The sequence below is a fragment of the Solenopsis invicta genome, chromosome 2 (assembly GCF_016802725.1).
Source record: "Solenopsis invicta isolate M01_SB chromosome 2, UNIL_Sinv_3.0, whole genome shotgun sequence".
NCBI classification, from domain to species: domain Eukaryota; kingdom Metazoa; phylum Arthropoda; class Insecta; order Hymenoptera; family Formicidae; genus Solenopsis; species Solenopsis invicta.
Window position 1 is genome coordinate 3,580,664 of NC_052665.1, and position 23,453 is coordinate 3,604,116.

Here is a 23,453-nt window from a genome sequence, read left to right on the forward strand (position 1 = left end):
CTTTGTGAACGATTTGCCGGGCATTCTGTCGCCAGGTCCACGCTGTTTTGTATCCTCTCGCCGTAAATCCGAGCTACCATTATTGGCGCGTTTAAAAATGCTCGCAGCACGCGGGTAGAATGACGGGGGTAAGTCTACGGGGCCGCATTACTTTTAGCAGATCCATTGTCGGTGCGAATGTTATTAGGGCATTACGGAGCAGACGGCGGATTAACGGCGTGACGGCGCACTGTTACGTGTTTCAATGGGCGAGCGGGAGGAACTCGTCCGTCAATGGGGCCTTTCGGTCCTTAAGCTTCCCCTTCCGCCCTTACTCGCCGTCTTCCGGTTTAGCGTCTCCTTAGGCCTCGCTTCTTCGTCGTGTTCAGCTAGCTCCATCGTCTGCGTTATCGTTCGTCTCGCACGACGAGCTAACTGACAACGAGCATCTAAACTAATCCTCGAGCGACATATCGTCTAACAGGATCATAAACTCTACTGGTTTATAATAAACCCATGCATACTGTCACGCTATATAACAATTTCTTAAATTGATACATTGCGAGCGCTCTGAAGATTCTGAATCGTTATAAAAGTTTAAAGGTATTAAAAATAAAACGTTATCTCGTTTTGTATGTAAGGATCATACAGTTTTTAAGATTATATATTACAGTTTTTAAGATAACAACTGTATTAAGTTATTGTGGTAACACATTTAATATGACTAGGAAATTATATTGAAATGATTCGATTAATTTATATACGCTATTTATACGCGTAGTGTATTGTTCGAGAGAGCACCGAGCGTCGCGTTCAATAGTTGCTCCAATGAGCCAACTATTAAAATTAATCGCGATCCTAAGAAGTCGTTGACATCTAATTGAGCATGACGGCAGCGGTAGTTGTTAGATCGCGAGGTCGACTCATTATACTCGTGGAGGAAATTGAATCTGCACAGAAGTAGAACTGATATGATCTGTACTGTATGCTAACATTATGCATTGAGAGAAAAAGCCTGATTAAATGTAAAATATAGTCTTGAATTTTCAGTGTGGCTTATTGCTTGTCACTTATTACTCTTTGCAACTCGGTATTACGTATTATTTGTTGAGAGAGAGAGAGAGAGAGAGAGAGAGAGAGAAAGGGAAAGAGAGAGAGAAAAAGAGAGAGAGAGAAATTAAATATAAAATAAAATCTTGAATTTTTAGTTGTCCTATTATAGCTTATTGCTTATCTTCTGTTACTTTTTGCAACTGTATTAAGTATTATTTGTCGATCCAGAAACTCATGCAAATATAATTCGACGAGATATTACTCATTTATGCGTTCAGTGATAATTAATTTTGAGTGTAATGCTTGTGCAGCACAAATATCAGCTATTTGGGACATTAATAGATAATCGTGAAACAAAACGTAGTCATACGTGGTAATTACTGTATCCCAATGTACAATTATACGATCGACTCCCATCATTTTGTCATGAATAGAGTGCGAGAAGGGATATTATCGCATTGGAATGTAGATATATCGCGAAACAATTTTACGGAACTAAATTGATAATATAAAAAAAATTAATGCAAAAAGTTAGCATAAAAATATAAATTGTGTAACGCAACGTTACACAACGTCAAAGTAGCTTCGTTAAATACTATTTGTTTAAGTATTAGTCTATTGCATTTTATGTATTTTGTTTGATTCTTACGGACAGCTGGCTCGGTGCCAATCCGATAACTGATAAAGAACCGACAACTCGTTAGTTCGTTATTGCGGCGTACCTTTGAAACGAGGAGTCGCAGAGTGCCGTCTAAAAAAGCGGCGAATAGTCCCGCCGACTTTTATGACAGGGTACACGTAATTGCGTGCCAGATAATTAGATGCCGACAGCGTCAAAACTCGACTGCACCGACGCATTTTGGTAAACCGGCGTTCACCAACGTATTATCTGAGGTGGCTGACCTTGGTTACGCTGGGCATAATAATTACGTGGAGGCATTTACGACCGCGGGTTAACTGTACCCGACCTCCCCTTCCTCCCCTCGCAATGTTTATTACTTGCACTTCCTCCAACCCCTTCTCATCGCTCGTTTCGTTGTCCTCGATCGACGTTTGCTACCGCCATATTTTCGGACTTATCTCCTCCGCCACAGTGATTCTCAAAGCCTTTCTAGCCCGGCACTGATGACTCGTCGTACATTGCAATAAATTAAAATTTAATCAATAGTATCGAATAAGTTACATTTGAAATTCAAAGCTTTACGTCATCTCAAGCTTTTCTTTTGTCTTTTTATTTTTATTTCATGAGAGGAATTTTCATTTTATTTCTATTTATTTTTGAATTAAATCGTTCAATTAATTTTACTAAATTTACATTAAATCTGCGTTAAATAAAATTCAATACAAATATAATATTCACAATTTCGCAGTGCACGTTCACCGAAACTCCACCGGGACACGCCCTTTGAGAATGACTGCGCAATCATCTCATCCTCTCTTCGGATCTAGTTTCTCTAGACCCCTTCTTCGAAGCTCCTACACGCACGAACGGCCAAGAAACCTCTAACTATAAATATCGCGCAACGCATCCACTTTTACAGTCGGGTTGCGTCTCTATCGATGTAAACTCGACCAGTCCGGCGGCGTTTATTGCTACCGTTTGCGCGAGCCACCCCGATCGGTATCCGAGGCCAGGATGGGTCGGTCAGTGTTAACAGGGCCGTAGAACGGGCGATCTTGTTCAACCCTTGCCCTCTTCCGGACGTGGCTTCATTAATCATTAACCACCACATTGAGGATCGATGGCTTCCGCGCAATTAGCGATGGATGCCATAGTACGACTTGAATTGTTGAAATCACAGAAATTGTCTGCGTGCGTTCTCTTTGTTCTGTGTAACTTTGTTTATGGATATTTTAGTACCTTCAATATTTCTGTTTTTTTGTGATTAAAACTTTTAAAAATAAACATTTTAATCGATTGAATTTTATATAGTTTTAAAGCTTCGCAATATATGTTACTTTAATATTTACAATTTATTATTGTACCGATTTTATTAATCCATTGTTACAATAATTCAATAATAATATTAAAAATTTTGTAAATTTAATCTTCATAGACAAAAAAAACCTTCCCTCTTCTAAATACCTGCGTTAAAATCAAATTTAAAAATAGAATAAAAATCAATATATTCTTTCCCATTATCTTTTAATTTTCCGTTTTAATCTGAATTTTATATGTGATTAGCATTTAAATGAAAAACTAAAAAAAGTGAAACTTTATTATTTGATAAATTCTACATCATATTATCATACTATAAAAAAAAAACAACGTCACTATTTACATGGTTTTGATATTTAAATATAGTTTATTCAAAAAGCATGACAAGATTGACATCTCGACCGTGCAATTTTTCGCAAGTTGCATTCGAAAATCGTCGTAAATTCGCACATATTTAGCCGTGGTATTTTAGAGACCGGCGTGTGTTTAGTGGCATTAAAATTCGTTATCACGTCTCCGCTTTAATGAAAGCGGCACCAAAGACTCGGTTTATGATTATCGAGGATTCCTTCTGCGACTACAAATGCTTCCTTTCGAGTGTGCGCGTCCCCAGCGGCAAACTCTTCCGCTTTTCCTTCCGCGTGGCCTGTTCACCGTTACTTTTACGATCCGGTCTTTATCGTCCATTCCTCGCTCCATTCGCACCGCGTATATATGAGAGCGAGCGAAAAACTTTCCGTCGCGCGGCGCCGCGCCGCGTCGGTTCGCGACCGTTTTAGCCGGCCCTGCACTCCCGTAGGACTGCCGTCGGGACTTCCCCGGCTAATCGGCGATTACGTTTTACGACGGGTTCCTCATATTTTTACGAGCACCATTCCGCGGCAGAAATATTCTCGCTCGTTCCTCCCAAGTCTGGAGATGGAAACGCGTGCCTAAAGATTTTTCCAGGTCCGCGTGCGCAACGCTGCGGCAGCCATCGTCGACGGCACGAATATAACAACCGGTAACGCGAAATAATAAAACAGCCCGGTAGCGTGGGATTCTCCCCGATACGATTATGTATTTTATAGCGATCCGATAATTCGACGGCACCGAACGAAAATTAATTTCCATTTAATCGGACCGATATTTCTTAATCCGCTACGCGTAAATTACGTTGAATTCTCGCGAGTTGCGTATATCGCGCCACGTGCCGCGCGAGTGTGCGAGTAGAAATTGTATTAAAATAATATGCTCGGGAATTCAAAATGTTCTAAAAATTGAGAGCGCTTTTCATAAAAAATAACTTTTCCACTTTGCGACTATATTAAATCTCTTCGCGTTGCAACTTTCGTTTTTCATTTTCATTTTGTGTAAACGCGCAAAAAGTATCCGTCATATTTCGTCGCGCAATACGCTAGTACATCGGGGCAGATTATCGGGGGGTTTCGACGACAAAAGCAGGCGAGCCTTTGCGGTTTTCCCTGGGCCTCTAGAGGGAAGGAAAATCTGAAGGCCGCAGCTCGTCGTCGCTCCATTTCATTGCTGTCAATTTCGCATACGAGATATTTCATTAGGACGCGGTCAGAGAGGAAGGGGGGAGCCCTACATGTCCTCGCATGTCCCTAGACGCTGATCATCGCGTGCAGGGAAGACGCATGAAAAAAGGCCGGGATTACGTTGAGCTACTACTCGCGGGAACAGAGACGGTGACTCAACGAGCCCTCGTCGTCCCCTTTTTCTTTCCCGGGCTATGCATTTTCATATATTGGCATTCATCGGGCTTTTGCGGCCGGCGCGATATATGAATATCATTACGGATATATTTTATGGTATTGCAGGCTGACGCCGTGACGGATCGATCGGCCGCGCGCAGCGAGAGGCACGCGCGCTTCATAAAGTTCCGGCGCAGGAACGGCAATGGGTTTCCTCGCTCTCTTGATTAGTCCTGCGAATTGCTCGCGCACGCCACGCTACGCCACGCCACGTCGTCGATCTCCATGCGCGAACGTGTCCGGTCGCCCGTACTGTTCAAGAGCGACGTGTGAAATTAGATTGTGTATACTGTCGGCTTAGGAATTTAGTAGAGGCGGCGTTACGCTCGAGAATAATAGCGTGAACTTCTCGTGGTCTTATCGTTATTGTTCGCAATGAGTTTCGCAATTGCTACGCTTCAGCTGGTCCGGCTAAGCTTCGTGCTCGCGTCGAGATCTCAATTTTCATTTATGAACCGCGAGAGTACTGACTAACCATGATTTAAGTAATTTCCTAAGAAACAAAAATAGAAAAATAATAATCTAATTCTGTATTTCTTCCTTGAAAATGCGAAACGTTAAAAGACTGAAGTAAGAAAATGTAAACATTCCCCTTTTTCAGACGGTAGGGAAAAAGTGGCAAGTAGATTTCTTTTTAAACAGATTCGGTAAATAATAAGCGTTACCTTCTTAAAATGTTTTGCTTTTAAATTTTCCTCGAGTTTCAAATTTTGTTTCTTTAATACTCAAAATAATTAAATTCAATTACAAGTGTTACATTATTAAGGAAAGCATCTCTATTTACTGCTATAAGCAAATTTTACCCAATAAGCTTCTTTCTATATTTTTATCAAGTTTCAACCTATTGGCAATATGCATACCAATTGTTCAAACGTAAGCCACCCCACGCCAGTATTTTGCACCGGCGAGGGGTCGAAGCGAGAAGATGGTGTTTCCCGGGAGGTGCGACCATCGATAATCGAGAACAAACTCGATTACGGAGGAAATCCGTGCTCGCGGAGGTGTGGATGCCGGGGTATTCTTTTCGCCGGCTCGTCGTTGATCGATGAGCTACAAATGGCATAGGAGGGTCGTTCGATAAAACGAACCACCGACCCCTCTATACCCAGAATGGATGCGTTTCGGGGGTGTGTAGCTCGAGCAATAAGAAGAAGTTAATGACGCTGCAGCGGAGAATTATCTCTCGGCTTCACTCGGGCCGAGGGGTGGCTTCCAGGGGAAGATACTCCGCCTCATCCCTGGACGCGTAACGTGATATCGAGGAAACTGACGGCGGTAAAAAGAAAAAGCGAGAATCCACGAAACCCCTTCGTAGCATCAGTTCCAGCTATATCGACGCCCTGAGCGGGATCTCTCCCTTATTTAACCCAAGAAAAGTTTAGCGGAGAAGATAGAAGCAAAAGATGAGATACAAATAGAAGACGTCAAGGTGTAACTTAAAAGAAAAATATATAATTTTTTGTATTTCACGGAGGTGCAACGATACCAGTTACTTGCGTTTATATTGCGTAATTTATAAAATTAGTTATTTCCACGAATTCGTTTTATATTCGTATCTTATCAAATTTATCATGTAAAGTTGAACAATTAATGTGGGATTAGTTTTATATGAAAATATTTAAGCTAGTAAAATTTCCCGGCGCATTTTACGTTCACCACTTTTTGGCATACCTCAGCGAATATTTTGACTGTCCCTAAATTCATCTTAAAGGCATTAACAAAAGTGCATCGACGCGAGTTTCTCGACAAGACATATAATTAGGAAACAAAATCAGAATCTGTGAAAGAAGTTTTGTAAGCTTGATCAGTTTTGCGAACGGTCGAATAGTTGATTCGGGACTGTAACTTTTCAAGGGTCCGGTCCGAAGGGTCGGTCCCCGGGGTATTCACTGACGCGTACGCAAAGAGACGCCCTTCCTGAGAGGAGAAGGAAACTTCGAATCTCTCTTGTTATGGACAGGAAAGAACAAACGACGTTTCACAACGGAAGCGAAAAAGCATGTCTGAATCAATAAATTGGATCGCTTGCATTTGAAGGGTAGGAATCAAGTATCAGCTATGTCCTTACACACATTTATATTTTTATAAAATATAATATTAAAGGGTACTATGAAAAAAAAACGATGTTGCCATCATTTATAAAAACTTTCAAAATACCAGCACTTACTAAAAATTTGTTAAAAAATTAAATTTTTTTGATACGATTAATTAAACATTGAGTTGATTCAACAATTTATAGAGCTGCACAAAAAAAGGTACGGTCCATTCATGTCAACCATTCAAAATTTTAACCAATAATTAATTAAATCGACTCAATATTTAGTCGCATGAATTAAATATTTTAAAATTTCAACAAATTTTTGTTCCTCAGTGTGCACAGCTAAAAATATAATCCTTGCTACTCAGCTGGGATTGAGATACTTGATTCCTACGAACGGTGCTACTGGGTTACGTCCATTCGGTCACCGTATTGCCTGAGGTTGTAGAAATACGTCGACGATACTGGTATCGACGTCCCGCGAGTACGCCACGCGAGAAGATCGCTCGCTCGCTCGTTCGCTCGCTTACCCGCTCGTTCGTGTGCGGATCGGTGGTGCAGTTACAGGATTGCAAGTACACGCGTGCACACACACACATACGCGAAGGTAGAAACGGGGTTGGCAGCTGGCGTAGCGATAACAATACCCGCGGTGCTCGTATAGCAGTCAGAGCAGCCCAGCACTCGCGCTGCTCCGCCGTGCATATACGCGCGCGTTCTGAAATCTCGAACTGCCCTCCGGCCGTTCGTGCGCTCTCGCGTTGCTCGCATTAATCGCTCCCCCCCGTCCTCTGCCCCCGCCACCCAACGCACACTCCGACCGCGTTTTTGTAACGTTTCAGAAAATGGCAGGGAGGCAGGCAGAGGGTGGTGTATCCTGCTATGGATGAAATTACATCGACGCGATGTACTCGCGCGTTCGGTCGGAGATGATCGCATGTATTTTTTTCAGCACGCGTCGCGTTGCTATTATTTGTCTGTATCATTTTATTGACACTCACCCTCCCCGCCTGAGTGGCGGGGTAAGGGACGCGTATAACCCAGATCCGGGGTTGAAGTTGAAGTTGAGCGAGTTTCGATTATATAGTATCGAAAAAATGGAATCATGCGTGACGCTTTCGAATGCGGCTGACATTATTTTAACTCCGCGGAATTTTGCATACATCGATCTGGGTGGGTTTTTATAGAGCCGTCCCATCATGTATCTAACTCTCTTCGAACAGATCTCTGCAATCTGACGATACGTATTTATTTCTCTGCGAGTCGATTTCCCCGCATTTCGTGGCGGACAAATCAGTTCTGCGGCGAACCACGAACCGTGGTTCAAATATTACCGCACGAAAGCACAACATTTGTTCCTCGTGGAACGATCGCTTTTGATAATAAACATGGAAAACTTGCGCATTTGTTGCATTATGCAACGGATCATCGGAAGATCCTTGTTGTCTTCTTCATTGTTGCCATTTAGTAACACAAATGTTATGCAAGAAGCAACCTTTAGTCTCGTAACTTCTTTTTAATCTTCTCTGTCACAACAATTTCCCCGAGATTCTTATTTGATAATACAAACGCTAAGTTTAAAACTGTTATTTCCGAGCTATTTATGAACGATCAATATTTATAATATTAACAAGATATTGTAAACACATTTAGATGGCAAATAATGATTATATTTGCTGTAATATAGTTTCAGATAAATAAACCTCGCGTTCCGCACTACCTCGCCAATGCGAAAAGCGCGGCATTAATAGCACGAAGTAATACGGTAACCTGCAACATCTATCAAGATGTCAATTTATGAAATGGTACGAATTACTTATAATTGATGAAATTCTACGTGCGTGTGGATACGTGCACGGTCGTTTATTCTTAGTTTAACCGGAATAACCGCTGAACGTTTGTTAAAATTTTTCGAAATAAATCATACAGGCAGCGACGACTTTCTGTTTACCACGTAAATACCACAAATATCGAAACTATATTTTTGGAAAGAAAAAACGCTACCGAGACAAACAAACGTTTCTCATTGTTTATGTGATCTTTGCATGAAGTAATAAAATAAAGGAAGAAACGATATGACAACTTTATCCCAACCATATATCTAATAAATTTCTTTGAAATGTAGAAATTTCGATTACGACTGTTTATATTATTTATTAACAATTACATCTATATGAATTATTTACGTGTTATTCACAGAAATTTTTTCATGACAATATTAGCAATGTAAATTATTATAAATTGGATCTCACAATATAAAAAATAATAATAAAATAAATTGGTTAAGATTGCTAATATATTTGGCTTTAGTGTTTTACGCGTAAACGGCCAAGCTTGATTTTGTGAGAATCATGAAATTCAAGTTCGAACAAATAATTTATACGATGATATAAGTCGTTGACGTAAAACTGTAGGAAACACCCTGGGCAGGGGCGTCTCTCTTCACTTCCTATGTCGCACGTTTATTTATATCGCAAGGTTATTGCGCGTTACGAATAGAAACAATGAGGTCAGTTATTGGCACTTTGATGACGGTGCATTCGCGCGACGTGAATGGAACGAAGCGAATACTTTTTTTCCGCGGATATTACGCTGCAACGCTGCATTCCCGGTAGTCCGCGCTGTTACAACATATACGTTTTCAATTCGGATCAGCACGGTTGTGTGACCGTGCTAGATTTCTATAATCGGTTGCCCATTTAGGCCAACCGATGGATGCCGAAACGATGTCGTCACAAATAAAAGCGCGTCGATGTTACTACCGGGGAAAATTGCTGGACAATCCGTTTATTTGTTAGATGATACCGAAATAGTTGTTTTAGTACACGGGCACGAATATTCGCATTAAGTGCTAGAACGTGCCGATACCGGGGCACGTTGATGCACGTTGATGCACGGGGATGGCATTTGTATCCTCTTTTTTTTTAAACACTATTTGCCGTTTGTTCAAATTTGCAGTGTGCGGGGTTCGGATATGACGTTTACTTTTAATCTACGCGTAGTTGCGCGTATTCGTGCTTTTTTGCGGTAATTGTATTCGCCGACGAATGTATTTTTGATAATTCGTATTCACACAATTTTGGCAGTACGAGCGCGGCTACTGGATTTTCAATACCGCAAAAACAGTTCTATCCCGGGGCTCAAAACGTGTGCATTTAACGCGAGGAAAATCGGCGGTTAAGATTGCTGGGAACGCAATATAACGCGAGCGTATCTTATGTTATCAATATCGACGCGATGTCACTTGGCGAGCGATGATGAAACGGTCGCGATCAGCGAGATCTACGGCGCGGACTTTCCGCCGCGCGAATCCGCACGTGAAATTCATTCGCGCGAGCAGACATCGGGGCGCAGTTTTCAATCGGCTGGCATCTATCAATCATCGAAACTCTTGTTTTCTCCTTTTTCCGTTATCGTCGCCTCTCCCCTTCCCGTTCGTCGGTGCCCTTTCACTGTCTCCCGACCTCCGTCAACCCACACCCGCTTTTTCCCACCCCTAAGCGTGCCCTCGACTCCCCCCGAAAATATGCACCATACAAATAAAACGACGCAGGCTGCGCAGCGCATATCAATGCTGTTTTTATCGTATCGGCGCGCGACAAACGAGCGCACGGTACACCCCTCTTCCGCCCTCTTTTTTTCGAACTATTGTGTTTTATCCGTGGGACAGAGCCCCGCCCGTATCCATGGTTGTCGACGACGATAATTAGTGATTGCTGAGCATTTAGATCGATAACGAGAGCTCAATGAGATCATCTTTGCGAGTAAGCGTTCGCCGAATCCCCCAATCGAACTTTGCCGAAATATTGTGTATAAAGGAGAGATATTATCTGTGTAGATAATATGCCAATAATGTCTATTGACAACGTAAAAACGTAAAAGTTAGAAAGTTTTGTACAAGTTGGAGAGAAACCGGTACTTAAGTTTGCTATTTCGTACAGTCAAGAAATTTACGACTTTTTGGAGACGAATGTTCATATTTTATTTTGTTGACGCTCGGGAAAGCTCTCCACAGTTTATGATACCTGTTACGCATAAATCTGATGGCCCCCCTGTAAAAAAAAAAGGTAGAGCATCCGGCGTTTCCACGTGACTTTATATCGATCGGACATAACTTTCCAGAATACGTAAATATGTACTGCAGCCGGCAGAGAGATCGACATATAAATTCTGTATCAATCCGCTTTCAATTAATTTTACTTCGATCTCTAGTAAACAAAATTTTATGTCTCTTTGTAAATCCTGAAAACACGATAATATCGTTTATGTCGAATTATGAACGTATGTAAATTAAAATGAATGAAGATTATTAAGTAAAAATTAATAATAAGTACTTAACACAAAAGCCCCTTTATCTCTTCGTTCTCAATATTTACCTGTTGACCCACTGTAATATTGAATTGGAATCTCTTGACGGAAACGTTTTTATGACAATTCCCAATTTTTAATGACTCGCCTATGCACGATTGTTACAGATCAACAAGGAACAATATACCGGAGTTACTCATAATATGTGTTCCTACCCGTCATAGATCATCCCGTGCTATATAACGCTTAGTCGCGCACGCAATACGGCGCCACGCATTTCTCCCAGATTTTCTAGCCGCTTCTTTTGTCCCGATTTCAAAAAGCTGAAATTTTTTTCCTCCCCCGGGCGGATTCCGCATTGTAAGCAAATCCCGTGGGAGAGGAGGCGTGGAGGACAGTCGCGTCGAGGTATCGTCGTTGGGATTCGGGGATGCGGAGGATGCTGCGAGGGACGCAGTAGGAGATCGGGTTTGAGGGTGGTGAGACGAGAAGGGAGATCGAGAGAGTGGAATAGAAGGGGGAAGGGGGAGGGAAGAGGGTGGCCGCGGTAAAACGGACGGTACACCACTGGGCACAAGAACGAAAACATTGCACTCTCTCGGCCAACAAGCCGGGGTTCGTTGTAATTAGTTCCTGCGGAGCGAGAGTTGAGCCAGCTCAGCACACAGACGCATACACACGCGCCGTCGGCCATTGCGCGAACGCGAGCGCGCTGGAGCACACACAACGAAGGGAGAGAGAGAGAGAGAGAGAGAGAGCGAGAGAGAGGAGAGCTCCGCGCTATTGCGGCAACGCTGATGGCGGAGAAGCAAATAGGACGCAATAAACACGGCACTACATCATCCGTGGGCAACCCTTTATGCGACGAGACCGGGCGCGGTGCAAAATCCCTACGGACGGACCGGGCTCCGGGCACGCTACATCATGGTGGCGAGCGAGCCCGAGCGGGCTTCCGGCGCACGGACTGACAAAAAGCTGCAAACGAGTCGAGAATCAGGAGTGAAGAGATCGTGACGGACCGAACGCGGACTGCAATGCCAGCGAATACGTATTCGATCCTGCGTACGGCGCGCGTATACCGAGATGACTTTCGGTATTCGGGCATAGGGGTGCCCTCAGGAGGGTGTTGTTAAAGATTAGTAGTATGCGGTTTCTGAAACAGGTAACTCTCACTCACTCCCCCCCCTCTCTCTCTCTCTCTCTCTGGAACTCTGTGGCAGACATAGAGGTACCTCTATCATATCCTTAGATATATCTTGTCAGTACTGTAATATCGTTAGATCCTTTGAATTTCTAGAGATACACTGATTTTGAAGGCTCTATCTACACTGTAAAAAAATTCAGTAAATTTACATATAATAGATGTAAAAATTATATGATTAGTCTCGTAAATATAAAAAAAAATCATGTAATTTTATAGAAATTATGTAATTCCACAAAACACGTAGATTTGCTTTTATTGAGTAAATATATCTTATTTTACATGGAAAATTACGTATATATAACAGAATATTTAAATATTATATGTTTATCTAAATTTTTGTAACGTAATACAACAATATATCGCTGTGAAATGTAATGCAATTAACGTTCACTGTGCATGCGTGAAAACTCTGCTCATCTAGCATCACTAGATGCGGGCACAGTAAGTAGTCATTCTATTGTTTACAACATGTATGATAAAGAGACAATATTTGAATGTATAATACAATTGTAAAACGTATTGACCTTATCGTTTCTATAATTTTCCATACATGTTGTAAATTTACTTTTGCAATTTGTTTAATTATAATAGAGGAGAAGACAATAATATGTGTATATAGATCCAGAGGATAATGTATACCCATTTTAATTTTATTAAATAACTTTGTTTATAATTAATATTTTCTATTGAAACTTAAACAACACTTTGACGATTATATTCGTCAAAGTGTTGTTTCGCAGATTCTAGACTCAAAGTAATGAAATATTTATTATTTAGGATGTGATTTATAAAAATCTAATGCACTGCATAATCGGTGGGAGAAAAAAAGTGGTTGTAATATGGCTATCCATAAAAATAATTTTAAAAAGTTACCCTCTTTTCTTCTACAAATTACAAAATTAATCTTACCTTTGTATATTGCAAATTTACAAATGTATGGAAATTTACAACTACTTTGTAACTTTACACCTATACACCTATTATAATTTTGAGAAAATTTTTTTACAGTGTAACGTGTTACCAAAAATTCAAAATCAAAAGGAGCATTCCATATATCTGATAAATTCTATCTCATAAGTTTATATAAAAAAGCATCTTTCCTTTTTTTTTTAATACTAACATTCCCATCGCGGAACCTCTTTATTGAATCTGCGCATTGTGCCAGACGGTACTCGATCTTCGACCTCACTTCTTCCTCGAATCTTCCTCTATCTCTCGAGATGATGATGACGACAGGCGAGCGACGACGCCAGGACAATGACGGCAGTTGATGTCGGGGCGCGATGGCGCTTATACGCCCAAGTTGTGTGGTTGAAGCACGACGATGAAGCTTTCATGAATGCGGCGATCTCGAGATAAACAATCGGTGCCATTGTGTGTAAAGAGGAGATACGCGTACCGGCCAATGGCAGTGCTTCTCACGAGTTCTCGTGCACATCTTGGGGCTTTTTCCTTCTTTCCACGTTTCGCCCGCGCTCTCTCACGAGAATCACGTCGGGACCAAACACAGTGCCTGGCTTGTGCCGGTCCAGCTGGTCGCGATTGAACGGTCTGCTGATTCTTCGCGTACAGAAAAAAAGAGCGAGAGAGAGAGAGAGAGAGAGAGAGAGAGAGAGAGAGAGAGAGAGACAGACAGAGAGGAGCAGAGAGAAAAAAGAGAAACTCTGGCCACTCTAGCGGAGTGGCCGACGCGGACAAATTGATGGCGACGATGAATTTACGAGATTGACGCAATTGTCGAGAACGCGAATATGCGTTTTGATTCCGAGCTGAACGACAACTAAAATGTTGCCAGCCGGCGAATTGTTGAAAACTAACTCGCGCGTCACGAGACACCGCGCTGCCGCGCTGCCTTCGTGCTGTTGGAAAGTCGAGTTTGGAAACTATTAATGTTCCATTATGATAATGTTATATCGCAGTAATGTAAAGGCGCAGTTATATTGTATATTCGATGCGCTTTATACGATCGAACCGCTTTAATCTTCAATTAAATAGAAGAATTCATGCTACAGAACTTTCCGCGAATACGACAATCACACACAATCGTCTACTTTGTATCATCACTGGATACATCTTGTTAACGTACTCGATTCGTACTTGGAAAGTGCGATTTCTCTTTAGGATTACCATCCCAGTGTAATCTGTCTCGCGATAATCAACTCGCGCGAAACAAAGAAGCGCTTAAATATACCGTCATCATACTTAGCGGAATTGGACATCTTTTAATATTCCCTTTTCAGATTAGACAAACGATACTAAGAAAGAAATATGAAAGAGTGGATTGAATCCGGTTATGAGATCGCGGAACTTAACTCTGCGAGGCAATTCGGCTTAATTAATCCTGCCGCTGGCAGACGTCGCGAGCGACTTCGCGCGTTGAAGTCATCTCTTAATTAGTTAACGACAATACTCTGGCTTGATAGCTTTATGTATTACAATTAACGTAAGATTACCGCGAAGAGATTCCGCAAGTTTTCGCTCGGTTGAAAGCGCGCTTGCGTCAAGTGTCTGAATAAAATTTGCAGATATCATAAAATTTCTAAAAACTTTCAACGACCTTTAATAAAAAAAACTCCATTAGTTATGCTGCAGCGTAAAAAAAATCTCTAGTATAATCCGATAAAATCTGTAACTGATAACTTATATAAATAGATAAAAATGAATTTTCAATATCTCATTAATTTAAAGCAGAATATTATATATTTATTTTTGTGGAATCATACATATTCAGATTACGTAAAGATATAATCGCGTAATATTTTATTTTCTGTATTATTACCATGGTTTTAAATATCAAAGGTCAAAAGTTAAAAAAAACATTTTTTTTTTGTTAAAATTGATTAAAAGGTCACCGCAATATTAAATCGTTCTATCGATTATTGTTAATAATTTAAAGCATTGACCTTTAATTTAAACGCGAAATTATAAAGAAAAATTTTTTCTTTATAATTTCGCGTCTAAATTAACATGTTACTATTATTAATTAATATACGAGTCCGAAATATTGATTTTTGTACAATACATACTATAATCAGTATTACAGTAATTGAATTAATATTATGCGTTAATTTAATGAGATACATTAATGTTCGACACTGAATACCTATTATCAACGTGGTTATAAATAAATTGCCTCTCATCGCATCGTTTCTCTCTCGCGAGAGTCTTCCATTCTCTACTCGCCTGTCTCATCGGATTACTATGATTTGAGCTTAGGAATGATTCATCTTCTAATTGCATGACGGACCACCCTCCGGTTCGCCATAATCAAAACTCCGGTCGCTCATTAATCACCTCGGTCGCCACCATCCTTCGTGCCAAAGGTGCAAATGCCTCGATGAATTGTCGTTCGGAACAAGGAAGAAAGAAGCAGGGATGAGGAGACAATGGCGCGGAATGTTATACACCGTTTTCCACCCCGAGATTAATTTTTTAGTCGTCGAACAATTTATCATCCCGAGAGCTCCTTCGCGTGATCAATACTTAAGTCAAAGTTGAAAGCCGCATTGTCTTGAGGATAAGGCGCCGACGGAATCGATTTATCAATCCCCGCGAAAATCTGATTTCCGCGAATTTATCGTTAATTATTGTGTTAAATCGATATTATAAGTATCGATTTGCTTCGAAATTTAGAAGCGTATGCAATATGCAAATTACGGGACTGTATTTTGGAGTGAATAGATAAGCCGCGACGTGTTTCACCCAATGCGCGTGTCGTTCTCATGGGGCTGATATATTTAGTGAAATACAACCATTAGTCACGCTATAATAAATGCTATCAATCAATCCAATCTGCCTACCCTGTCTGTATTATTTCACTGTCTTTTTATCTATCTGCCCCTATCGCATCGACTTCCTCGCGTGTTCGCAGCTATGTCGATTCCCCGTTCGTCCATCAGGATATAATAACTGTAACAAACTTTCGAGTCAAACAGTTGCTTTCGGTAACAAATCGCGTATCGATTTGCAGATAAATATACAGTATACTTAATGTCACACTTGACATTTTTATTTGTCTCGACAGACGTTACATAAAATTGTTTACTTCAATTGTCATTCTTGTTTTGTATTCAACTTATGACTCGAATTGTATGAGGTTAATTATTTTAATAATTGTGTGCGCTGAACAGGCGTAATAAATCCACTATTTCATATAGTATATCAAAATAATTATACAGTAATTATATTGCGCAACCAATCGTGTTTGCGGCATTTACTTATTTATGAATAACATAAAATTTTTACAATCGGCGTATTCTCTCTATCATTTTAAACTATCATAACGTAATATCGCGCGCAATTAACATGTAATATTTTGTACAATGCAGTTATATAAAGTTTTATTCATTAATTTCTGTAACGCTCCTCGTTTATATTTTTTTTCAATTTCTTTTTGTCGCGAAAATGACGCGACTTTCCGAGTATCTGTTCAGGATTTCCCGAACTTTTCTGCGATGGTTCCAACAACATGCTGGAAAACACGCGTCGACATATTTGCGAAACATGCGCGAGCAGGTGCAACGGCAATGAAAATCGGCGAGCGCAGCTGCGCTTAATGAGTGATGGATGCGCTTTACAACGCCTCCGCATCAGTCGCGCAATTGCTCGAGCTCCCGCCAGATTTCACACCTGTTCGATGCTTTTAGTCAAACGCTTCTTAACCATTTGTCTCGTTTAATATCTTGATAGTCATCCATGATCTCGACAACTTGCCTGACGTTTCAATGGTCCCCTGGTGGTCATTGACAACGTTATCGATGTTGTCAAAATATTTTTAAAACGCTTGTAAAAAATACATCAATAAAGAAAATTTAATATGAAATTTCGAATAATATAAATAACTGAACAACGTCAAACTGAACAACGTCAAGTGAAAAATTCATTATTTAATTATACAATTATATCTGTAATTATATTATTCTTAGAAAAAGTTCGGAAAAGTTTGAAGGATTTCGGAAAAAGTTTAAAATAATTGAATTATACTCCCTTTTTTTAAATCAAAATTTGCACGTAAATGAGAATACAATTCTAACGTCACCGCAATGTTAAACACAAATTTCAATGACCGAAATTGGTAAAACGCACCAAATGGAAAAGTGAATAGATAAAATTTATTAAAAGTTATTTATTTTTACCATTCGCTGCGAGCCATTATCTATAAAGTGTTTATTACATTCGTGATTTCGTTATCAAATTGCAATTTTATTGTCGCGTCACGTCACGAGTCCAAAATAACGTTTCTACCAGCGTGTATGCCCGCCTCCGGGCATACCGGAATTCGTATGGTCGAAAAGTTTCGTTAAAAGTCTCGTAAGCCCTGATGGGATCATCCCTCCGTAATCACAGCTATTACCTTGAACGCGCTTGTGTCGACGTGCGTTGCACATGTACGAAACGATGCCTCGAGGCAATCGATAATCCGAGGTGAGTAAAGGTGAAAAGGGGTAGGTGCGAAACGAGCGGTGAGGGAGAGTGGAAGATTTTCACGGATAATCAGGGGGTGGTAGATTTTGTTCGCGCTAAAGATGAAAGCGGATCGAACACCGAAGGAGCATCGATGTGTCGCTCAAGCTGATCGCGTGCGCTAATATTTCGTATAATATAATAATTATTCACGCCTTCGTTTTGCCTCTATAATGAAAATTGTTTTAGATTTTATTAACGCGGTGATCAAGGATACTTATAAGATTATATTAAAAAAAAATTGTATTTTTTTCCATTCTACGACATTAATGATAATACTGTAAGAATCAAATAATGTTAATGTCAATATGAGATTGATATGTATATAAACACATGTATTTTAACATTATTTAAATATTAAAAAATAAATTACTGCGACAGTATCCAAATAATTTTTTAATGTCGTCAAATATTTTAAATTTGTATTTAATTGTAGTGAAAAATAAAAAAAATACACCTTTTTGCATTAAATACTTGATTAATGTATTCGTACGTGTGTTTGAGCATTCAACGTGTTGTTACTATAGGGCATAGAATTCTGGGGTTGCCGCTTACGCTTATCAGCATATTAGGTTACTTGGTTATTTGGGTGTCGGATTATGCAAATTTGCAGGTATTAGTATCTTCGATCGATTAATTTACACGTATATTGTCATATTACAGCAGGCGTATTTCGCTAGTACATGGTTTCGCACGACAACAAAATGTCACGTAATTCGATAAACTTGAATTTTCAGTAATTTTGAAAGAACTCTTATTATTGCATAAGCTATATATATATATATATATATATATATGCTTTTGTCTGAACAGCTTGCTAAACTACGATACAAGGAAGTTTCCTTTGGAACCGGTTTCTTCTTCAACAATGGAATCAAATCGCCCGAGGAGCCGAGAGAAAAGGGCGCTATGTGGATAATGATATTCAGAGGTAGTGCAAACTTTTCGCATAAATGAAGACTAAAAGATGAATAACCTCAGCGGAATTAATGAGGAATTATCGGGAAAATAAAGAGATAGAGTAGCGGAACACTTTAAATAAAAGACCTCGCAATCGATCGAACGGTATTAAATACATGAAGAAGGAAGTCCATCGAAGACCGGAAAGGTTTGCAATTCCTTTTGCAAATTGATGATCTTTACGGTGTAAAATTAAACTATATAACAAGTAATAGAGATAATTAACGCGATTTATTTAACGCGCTAATCTTTAGTGTCTTTAATCTCTCTTTAAACCTTTTCTCCTCGTGGAAATTTTATCTAAAGATTTTTACGACGCGATAACTGTTCAACAATAGTACGCGATTACGGATATAAGCAAAATGAGAGGCGGTTATCGATGGATTGAAATTAAAGCTACCACGTGCGATAATAATTACAGCACACACGATAATAATTTATCGAGCAATGAATATTACATCAATCGATTGTTTATTGTACTTACGCTAAAGAGAGGGAGGGAGGGAAATTATAGATTTGGTTATAGGACGAATTATAAGCCCTCGGCGTGATAGTTTCGTGACCCAACTCACCTGAAACATAAAAAGGAATATTTCGTTAGAAAAAAATGTACATTTATATAAAACGGGCGCATTTATATAAAACATGCACACCCCAAAAAAATTTCATTTATTGCGAGCAATTCATTGCGAACCGAAGATGTACGATGTAATTGACAGCGAAACTATTGTAATTGTTATAATGTAGCATAGCAAATCACATTTTGGTACATTCAAATAAATTCCAATCACGTATGGCCACTGCAATATTCTGCTGGCAGTCATCGGTATGCAGATACGCAATCACATGCAGACCGCTTTAGAATTCCGCAACATACGTATATTACGCTCAATGCGCAAAAGTATTCACGGCGAAGTTTTAGTCGCGCAACTGCAAATTCGAAATCATACGTCTGAGATTTGCGGCTTCGGGCGAAACTTAATGCTGCGCGTTGTACTTTCGAGTATTATCATTGGACGCCGTGGTGGGTACGGATACGAGGGATAACGTTAATGTCGGCAATAGAGCTTTTAATGAAATCCCGTCGATGGTTTTGCGAGCAACATAACGCGATTTTAATATCCTCCTTTAATTGGGGACGAAACTATTAATTGCCACGAGTAGCAGGCAAATTCATCTTTGCGCTCGAGCGGAATGGGGGAAGCGGGCGACGGAGTCTCGCGGTCGAGAGGGGTTGCATATTCCGGGGGTTGCGTCCCCGTAGCTCTTGGCGTTTCAACCTCCTCCGTCCTCCACCCCCTCCGCCTCCTCTTCGCCACTCACGCTATATCTCCGCCACCGCCGCCGCTTTCCTCGCCCGCTCTTCTCGGCCAATCTCCTATCTCGGTACTCCACCTCGCGGGCGCATATTGAAATATAATTAGGGGTGGTTTAATAAGCGACGGTCTGCGGCTTTCGCTAAGTCTCAACAGCGTAAGCAGCGGCCTGTTAACCGATACGTCGGCCGTGTTCTCGTCTAACGAGCTACGAACTACGAGCTTGCCGAGCTTTGCTGCGGTTGCATCGCGCCCGGGCGCAAGCCGACATGAAATGTGCAGCGCGCGCGCCGGCTGCATTCGACAGGCTTTCGAGACGGACTGCTCGTTCGGATGTGCGCGGGAGTACTGTCGCGGATGCGTCATATGTCTGGGAGGAGGGGAGCGAAATTTTCGCTCGGGTTACCATTCGCGCGCGGGGGTTATCTTTTATTAGTAGAGATTACAGAGTTTCATGAAATTGCGCGAGCGCACGTCGAGCTCGCGGAATTACGACGACCGGATATGTAGCTCATTTTATTAGCGAGATAATGACACGAATAGAACGGTTCTCAGCGATAAGCTAACTCGAAGCACTTTTCATTCCGAGACAGTAGACGCGTTTATAAATAATTATGATTTTTTATTTATCTAACGCAGTCTATACGCGTGATCGATTTATTTCAGTAATTTTGATCTTGCGTTCGCATTGTATTTTGATATATTAATTTCGCGTTAATCCGGTAACAACTGGTAACAACTGTCCAACGATTTTCAGAATTCATACGATTGCACGGCGTGCAGGCGCGGCGCCTTCGCTCGAACGTGAGTTTTACAATCTGTAATGCAACGCGATAGATCGACATTCGAAACGATCGCGACGGGAAATCGTTGCGCGCCTCAGCAAAGTCAGACGCTTCATTCCCGCGACAGAAGTTCCCCTGGCTCCGCGTGCTCGCTCGCGTTCGAGCGAGGAAACTTCGCCGGCATGCTCTCGTCGATCGTAAGAGCCATGAGTGACGCGTAATTACTCGCATCCGAATAGCAGACAACTGGGATTGAAGGGTACACCGAGGCTCGGAGTGACAGAGCGTGTCAAAGTTAAGCACACGGATAGAAAAAGATCGTGACACTAATTGCTCGAAAATATATATGCTACCCTGGCACCGACTCGCGGAAAACTCTCGCGCATTTTAGCGCACGCGTGCTCATATGCATGACGGGGATGGAAAAAAAAAATAAAAAAATAAAATAAAAATGGGGAATGACGCTCGGGCAGAACCGGTTAAACCGATTAAATTACGTCATCGCGTAACGTCGCCGCTGGGCGATATATTAACTTCCATAAAACGATATTTATTCAACAATCGAGTAACGTACTTTATTCCACATATTATAAAAACATTGCATTTTTTTTTTTTTTTTTGTTATTCTGCGGGCAGTCGAACGCGTTCAACGATCGATCGATTTCTTTATGCGCGCAAAGTCATTTACGCTCGAAGCATCATCACATTGCGATAGTTGAGAGGACGATCCACTCGAGCGATCGCGGTGACTGTTTAATAGCTCGCGTCTCGACGACAGCTGATCTCGCGTATAGTATACTGTATACAACCCCTTGCTATCATCAAGATTTCGCGTAGCAGCTCGGCTGCGATCCTTCCTAGAGAACCGGCAGACGTTCTGCCGAGGATTAATCGCCAGAACGGAAATCGTTGGGCGCTACTAGCGCCAGCGACGGTGCAGCTGGAGCCGTCTGGTACGGTCTGCTTACCTCGACACGCCGGAAGGTTACGACCTATGGCAAGGGGTTGGCGCATAAGCGCTGCTGCGCCGTGCGAAGGACAGAGAAAGAGAGAAGTAGAAACAACGAGATGGAGAGAAAGTCCTACCCAGACGTCCGGGGGCCTTGTGTTAAATAGCTACCACTACTGTACACTACCTCAGCTATACCTCGCCGGTGTGCTGCGTTTCCTGCCGGTGTTGCGCCACCCACCAAAAATTCATAACTCGGTATAATAAGGGCTTGGCGAACGCAACAGCTGACGCGACCCGCAACCCATCGAACTATACCAGCTACGCATTACGCGCTTAATTTACTGAACAAGTTTAATTGCCTCCCAAATGAACTTCGCTCAGTCAAAGAGTAGCCGGGTCTCTTTTTGCCCTCTTTTTTCCCCTTTCTCGCTGCACATCCGTTTTATCGGGAGATTTTTTGTTACAGTCAGAAGTTAGAAATATCTTTCGCGTATTTTACGTATTAAATAGAAAAAAAAATTGAATTGAATTACAAATTAAATTTATATAACATATAAGAAATAAGATAAATTTAATTTGTACTTTTAAATATAAATATTAAATGTCTATATTTTTTATACCATATATATCTAATATATATTTCATCTTATAAATGTTTAAAAACGCAGAAGACCACAAAGTACAGATTAATTAAACATATTGCAATAACGAGCAATTTCATGGATAGTTGTGCGTCTAGTAATTCATGGCAGCATCGTGGACATCATGCATATCCATTCCGACTTGCTTTACGTGTTAGTACCCTCGTCCTAAATCAGTTTATTACGCATGTAGTCTGCGCAGGGTCATCAATCGTCGATTAATCAACCGGAAATGGTCGATTTAATGCGTTAACGTTACGACCGTGGATATGCGTTTCGCACGTATCAGTGGCGTTAATTAATGTAATATAGGCGTCCGTATTACCCCGGCTACGAGGATGCCATTTGGTGCCAGTTTTTCGACTAACTAAATCAATTTCGTGGGTAAAACGCTTTATCAGCAACAGCGGATGCTCCCTTCGTTGGAAATGCTGCTATTCGGACATTGTCGTATCTGTTTTACACGAAAAATACCGTCCCTTTAGAAAACCAGAGGTATAATCCTCTCGGATGTAATAAATCTACTGCCATGCCGCAGGTTTATCTTTCCATTACACGCTTCGTCTTTTGCTGCCAGATTTGTTCGGTAAAACACAATTTGTTCACTACTTATATAGCTAACAAGATAAGATAAATTTGTAGAGTACGAAAAAAGCCGGCTAATACCCAAGATTAGAATCATACACACCAATTATTTTAAACAAACAGTGTGATCAAATTTCTGTGGTACATATGTAAGACAGGAGAAATTCGTCGGTTCAATCCGATCGGCAAATTCGGTAAATATTGATCGTCCCAGAAACTGTGACATGTACTACCTACATGTGCAGAATTCTAGAAAATCGTGTCGAGTATACAATGTCTTCGTATCCGTGATCTGTGATATAGAGTTTCGTGCAAATTAACAGCTGAAAAACAACCAGACAAAATGCTGAAGCAATCTGAAATTATGTTACGTGTGATATTGCATCACCGATCGTTCTTGATCGCTCGAATCTCTGCTTACACATACTCACCCACCCACCCACACACACACAATGGCGAAACGCGGAAAAAAAATG

General features: G+C 40.9%; 2 protein-coding genes across 11 annotated transcripts in view; both read right to left on the minus strand.

Annotated features, from left to right (window-relative positions):
• LOC105198996 (teneurin-m) overlaps positions 1-23,453 on the minus strand; it is a 535,513-nt gene that overhangs the window by 98,034 nt on the left and 414,026 nt on the right. The window lies entirely within an intron of this gene.
• On the minus strand, positions 17,991-22,339 carry LOC120356962. Its single transcript, XM_039445989.1, has 2 exons — positions 20,022-22,339; positions 17,991-19,270 (listed from the first exon to the last, which is right to left on the minus strand). Exons 1-2 carry the CDS (start codon positions 20,378-20,380, stop codon positions 19,267-19,269), a joined length of 363 nt encoding a protein of 120 aa, XP_039301923.1. The 5' UTR covers positions 20,381-22,339; the 3' UTR covers positions 17,991-19,266.

Coding starts and splice junctions, on each gene's coding strand:
- LOC120356962 (XM_039445989.1), bottom strand. CDS start 20,380: ATGACGCATCCGCGACAGTACTCCCGCGCACATCCGAACGAGCAGTCC.